Source organism: Camellia sinensis, chromosome 15, assembly GCF_055761805.1.
Source record: "Camellia sinensis isolate YWXY chromosome 15, ASM5576180v1, whole genome shotgun sequence".
Taxonomy (NCBI): domain Eukaryota; kingdom Viridiplantae; phylum Streptophyta; class Magnoliopsida; order Ericales; family Theaceae; genus Camellia; species Camellia sinensis.
The window spans coordinates 29725952-29731643 of NC_138975.1; the positions used below are offsets into that span (position 1 = coordinate 29725952).

Genomic DNA, 5692 nt, shown 5'->3' on the forward strand with positions numbered 1-5692 from the left:
CAGTGGCAGTTCATTTGCTTTGTCAATAGTAAATGAGACATGCTACAAAGTGGGAAACCCAATAGCAGCTGAGACAAGTCTGGGAAAAGAGATACGCATGCACAAGGTATTGATTAAGAACAATAACAGGGGAAGTAGAAGAGTTTCAGAGTGTGGGCCTTCAATGGGTTTTATGAAGAGCATAAGCAACTCTGATCCACCCAGGCCCAGCATTAATTTAAATGCAGTGTTGGACCAGGCGGTGTTCAAGGGACTAATTGGTGGTCTGAACCGAAGAAGAGGTGAAGGGAAACAGGATGAAGCCCAAATCAAAAGATATTAATCACCAGCCCAGCTATCTATTGGGGAGATTGTAGGCCCAATGGGATCAAAGGGGCGACTAAATCAAGATGAGGCAGAAATACAACAAAGAAGAGTGCTCAATAGAAACCAAGAACTACTGAGTAGATACAACGGTGAAGATCAGATGAGTTGTGAGTTGCAAAGGAAAAAAAAACTGAGAAAAAACAAGGTATGGTCCAGGTATGGTTTTCGAAGAGGGGCAATTTTTAGGGCAGCAGCAGTGGCTCTCTCTTCTTCAGTGTCACAAACAAACAATCATAACAGAAGAAGGAAGAAAAGATATCATTAGTATTTGCTAAATGAAGCTCAAGCTACAATCCATATTGGGAAAGCTCTGGGAGTGGATTTTGAAGGTAAGGAAAGAGAGGTGGCAGAGAAAATGATTACAATGGAAAGAAATGATAGGTCCCAGGCTCCAAAGAGGACTATGAGGGTATGTGCTTGAAGGAGCATTTTTAGAGAAGTAGGAGTAACAATATTTTTGTAATGAAGATAGTATCGTGGAATATCAGAGGGTTAGGTAGGATTGAGAAGAGAATGAGAATAAAAGAGTTCATAAGGTAGAGAAAGGTTGACATGGTCTTGTTTCAAGAAACAAAAAGATCAGAAATGACAAAGTTATTTGTCAAATCACTGTGGCCAGAAGAGTTGGTTGGTTTTATGGCAATCGATGCTGAAGGAAGTGCTGGAGGGTTGCTTTATGTATGGAGGCCTAAGGTGTTTGCCCTGATTGACTGTTACAATAACAAAAATTGTATCATCCTCTCGGGTAAAATGTATAATGTAATTGAATGTGTGGTTGTAAATGTTTGTGCACCCAATGATAGGGGTATGAGAAGGAATTTATGGGAAATTTTGGGTAATCTTAAGCCTAAGTTTCCCAAACCATGGTGCATTTGGGGAGATTTTAATGAAGTTCGATCAGTGGCTGAAAGAAAAGGCTGTATTAGGAGAGATGATGGAATGAATGAGTTCAATGATTTTATAAATACATTGGAGTTAGTGGATGTCCCAATGATTTGGAGGAAGTATACGTGGTGCAACTCTCAAGAAGATGAGAGGTGGAGTAGATTGGATAGATTTTTAGTTAGCCCATAATGGTTAGAATGGTTTAGTTTCAAATTGTGAGGGTTTCCTAGGTCATTATCTGACCACAGTCTAATATTATTAATGGAGGATGAGAGGGATTGAGGGCCTAAACCATTTAGGTTTTTAAATGTTTGGGTTCTCCACCCTACCTTTCTGGCTAAAGTAAAATCAGTTTCGAAAAATACTCAGGTGGATTGATGGGCTAAATTTAGATTAAAGGTTAAACTGAAAGCCTTAAAGGAAGCACTGAAAGTATGGAATATTGAAGTGTTTGGGAATGTTGAATACAAGCTCAAAGAGGCAAAGGATGCAATGCATGCATTAGACTTGGCTGCTGAGGAAAGGCCTTTGAATGATATTGAAATATCCAGAAGAAGAGAGGTTAAAGGGGAGATTTGGAAGCTGAGAAAAATGAAGGAATGGATCTGGGTGCAGAAATCCAGAGTAAACTGGGCTTTAAAAAGAGATAAAAATACTATGTATTTCCACATTATGGCTACAAAGAGGTTGAGTAGAAATCTGATGGATTCAATCATAATCAAGGGTACTTCTTACAATAATCCTCAAGAAATGAAACGGGAAATTGCAAGGTACTTTGGAGAGGCATTTGCAGAAGCTTTGAGGGTTAGACCAAAGCTTGGTGGAGCTTTTAGGTCAATTCAACCCTATCTAGCTGAGTTGATGGTGAAAGAGTTTTCTGAATCAAAAGTATAGGTTGTTATTAAGGAGTGTGATGGGAATAAAGTCCCTAGACTTGACTGATTTAACTTGATTTGCATCCAAAAGGGATGGAGGATAATAAACGATAATATTCTCAAATTTATGGCAGATTTTCATGAGAATGGGAAGCTGGTGAAGGGCCTAAATGCTTCTTTTGTATCTTTAATTCCTAAGCAGGAAAACCCAACAAGTATCCAAGATTATAGACCAATCAGTCTCATAAATTCCATGTACAAGATTCTATCAAAAGTCTTAGCTAGTAGATTAAAACAAGTATTACCAAGTATCATTAACTCAACACAGTCTGCATTCCTGAGTGGGAGAAGTATACTGGATGGGATATTAGTAGCAAATGAAGTGGTAGACTGGTGGAAAGATCCAAGAAAAGTGGGTTAATTTTAAAACTTGATTTTAAAAAAGCTTATGATACAGTAAATTGGAGTTTTTTGTTTGATATGTTCGGCAAGTTTGGGTTTGAGACCAAATGAGTGGAATGGATAAGGTCTTGCCTAAGTTCAACTACAGTATCTTGCCTAGTTAATGGCTCTCCATCCGAGGAAGTGTGTCCCCAAAAAGGGTTAAGGCAAGGCGATCCAATCTCTCCATTTTTGTTCATTATCGTAGCTGAAGAGTTGAATATGTTGTTATCAAGAGCCAGAGAAATAGGATTGATAAAATTGATCATGATTGGTGATAAAGGATTGAAGTTATCTCACCTATAATTTGCTGACGACATAGTCTTATTTTGTGAGGCAGATTGGGTAGAGGTCTCAAATGTGAAGAGAATTTTAAGATGCTTTGAGGTAGTTTCTGGGCTAAAGATTAATTATCACAAAAGTGTTGCCAGTGGAGTGGGGATTAATAAGGCTACAATTGCTATGTTTGCTTCAAGACTAAATTGCGCAAGTCAAACACTTCCTTTTAAGTACTTGGGTATGCCTTTAAGGGCTAATCCTAGAAGAAAGAAATTTTGGAAACCTGTGGTGGACAAGTTCAAGGAAAAATTATTTGGATGGAAGAGAATAGTGCTCTTATTTGCTGGTAGAGTGACACTAATTAAATATGTGCTCTCCAACCTGCTAGTTTATTACATGTCCTTATTTAAGATACCTCAAAGAGTATCCAAGGAGATTGATAAGATACAATCAGCATTCTTATGGGGTGACTCTGATCTGAAGAGAAAGTTACACTTAGTGAAGTGGGAGGAAGCTACAGTGAGTAAGAATCTTGGAGGCCTGGGTATCAGGGACATTAAAACAGTAAATGAGAGTCTATTGGCCAAGTGGTGGTGGAGATTCGGGGTTAAAGATGATGCACTATGGAAGATTCTAATTTGTAGAAGGTAAGGTGCTGAAGGTAGGAGATGGTTCCCTTTTCATATGGTTGATTGTAATAGTTCAAGGATCTGGAGTGATATACTATCAGTAGTTCATTTTAATACTAGGCTCTTTAATTTTTTTCATGGAAAATGTTGAAATCAGAGTTGGGAGTGCGAGTAGGATTAAGTTCTGGGAGGATGCGTGGCTGGGCAGGCTTTATTGGAAGGATAAATATCCAAGACTTTTTAGCATTTCCATTGATAAAGGGGTATCACTAAAAGACATGGTGGATAGAAAATGTAACATTAATGATTGAGTTTTTAGTTTTAGAAGACTTTTACTGGCATGGGAGGAGCAGGAGTTAAGAAAGTTGAAAGAGGAATTAGGCTCAGGACCAAGTCTGTGCCTGGAAATTTTGGATAACATCAAGTGGAATGCTGATTGTTCTAGGTGTTTCAGTGTTAAATCAGTTTTCAACTAGTGTACGCAGCTTACTGGATCTAGGCAAAGGCTATCTAGTTTGATCTGGAACAATGTAGCAGCTCCAAAAACATAGTTCTTTGCTTGGTTGGTATGGAAAGAGAGAATAAAAACAATGGATTTTCTACATAAGATTGGGTTGTTGATCCAAGAGTGGGATTTTTATGTGCTCTGTGTGGAACAGAGGAGGAGTCATTAAATCATATAATGTTGCACTATCATTTTGTGTGGAATATATGGTCTAGCATAATCAAATGGTGGGGAATGGAATGGGTAGTGCCTGGTACAGTGGAAGGGCTGCTTCATTGGTGAAGTGGCTGGAAGTTTAAAAAAGGGGAATTACAGATATGGAAAGCAATTCCTGTAACAATTTTTTGGTCTATTTGGAAGCACAGAAATGATGTCATCTTCAATGAGGTTCAGCCCAACAATGAAGATCTATGTGAGATTATCAAGGTTAGGGTGGCCATGTGGTTGAAATCAAATATGGTGGGAAGATATTATTCAATTAATCAGTTTGTTTCAAACTTACAACAGATCAGGCGATGTATTAAGTGATGGGTACTAGTGTATAAAGTAGAGAAGTTATGATGCTGCTAAGTGAACTTCTGGGGTGAAGTAGTGGAGGTGTTAGGCTGGGGATGGTTTCTAGTCAGGCACAGCTTGAGGTGAAGAGTGAATTCTAGTTTTTTTTTGGTATTTATGCTCTGTTATTGGTATTTCTGCTCTGTATTCCTGCTCTGCTACTGGTGTGTCATGGGATGCTAGAAGTTTTGGATCAGGAGATGCATCAACTGAGGTGTGATAAGGCTGCTGATGGATTGGACTGAACCTAATTGTTGTGCTACTAATGGTTGCTACTACTCTTGGTATTGGGCTTGATGATAGTTGCTACTGAATTCTGTTGCTGCAGAGTTGTTTTTGGTGATGTGCTGTTGTGAAGTTTTTGGTGTTGTGTTGATATGCTCATTGTTTTGTTTATGTCTTGAGTTTTGGTAACAGAGGTTAGATTAGTGGGATGCTACTGTACTGTTTTGGTGGGGTTTTGTTATGCCCATTGTTGTTTTTCCTTGGCTTGGCTTGGCTTGGGTTGGTTTCTCACAAACTTTTGATGGTGTGCTAGCAAGGGATTGGGCGGACATATTAGTGCCAACCTAGTTGGGATTGGTATGTCTCGCGATGATGTTTTTTGCACCCATCTCTTTTTTCCTTTCTTGATGTATTGTGTTCTTCGTTCATCAATAAATAAATAAAAAATTGCTGATCAAAAAAAAGAAAAAAAAAAAAACTTTACCATCTCACTTTTGTAAAATGTGTTGCAAAAAAATATGTGAAGTAACTTTTTAATCTCAGCCCACACTCCCACAAACAAACAAATCATTTTTTTTTTTTAATTTTTGAGACTCCAAACATCTCAAGTAATTCTATTTCCACACACCAAAATATCTCACTCCACATCCTCTCTCAATACACACACCAACTAATTTTGAATGTTGTAATTTTACTCAATGCACAACCCTTTTTGCCAAAAATATCCTTTTCTTTAACATTGAAATCCTAAACCAACACCCATTCTCTAGATCAAGTTCCATTATATGCAATACATAATGTAGAAAAATACAACTTAAAGCCTCTGCATCCATAAGCTGCAATATTAACCATAATAAGCATATGTCATGGGGTGATGGCTCATCAGGCGCTTCAATAACATATAAGCAAGAAAATGAGTGTGCTAACAAAAC

At 38.1% G+C, this 5692-nt stretch overlaps 1 protein-coding gene across 1 annotated transcript; it reads left to right on the top strand.

Moving 5' to 3' along the window:
* Positions 1-951: 951 nt before the first annotated feature.
* On the top strand, positions 952-4508 carry LOC114284477 (uncharacterized). The gene is made up of 5 exons (XM_082908118.1): positions 952-1403; positions 1644-2115; positions 2218-2341; positions 2908-3493; positions 4346-4508. Exons 1-5 carry the CDS (start codon positions 952-954, stop codon positions 4506-4508), a joined length of 1797 nt encoding a protein of 598 aa, XP_082764244.1.
* Positions 4509-5692: the final 1184 nt, after the last annotated feature.

Excerpts from the sequence above, each read along its gene's own strand:
- LOC114284477 (XM_082908118.1), top strand. The coding sequence starts at position 952 with ATGACAAAGTTATTTGTCAAATCACTGTGGCCAGAAGAGTTGGTTGGT. Across the intron at positions 1,404-1,643 it reads AACTCTCAAGAAGATGAGAG|ATTAAAGGTTAAACTGAAAG; the intron begins GTGGAGTAGATT and ends GGCTAAATTTAG. Across the intron at positions 3,494-4,345 it reads AAGATTCTAATTTGTAGAAG|AAATGATGTCATCTTCAATG; the intron begins GTAAGGTGCTGA and ends TTGGAAGCACAG.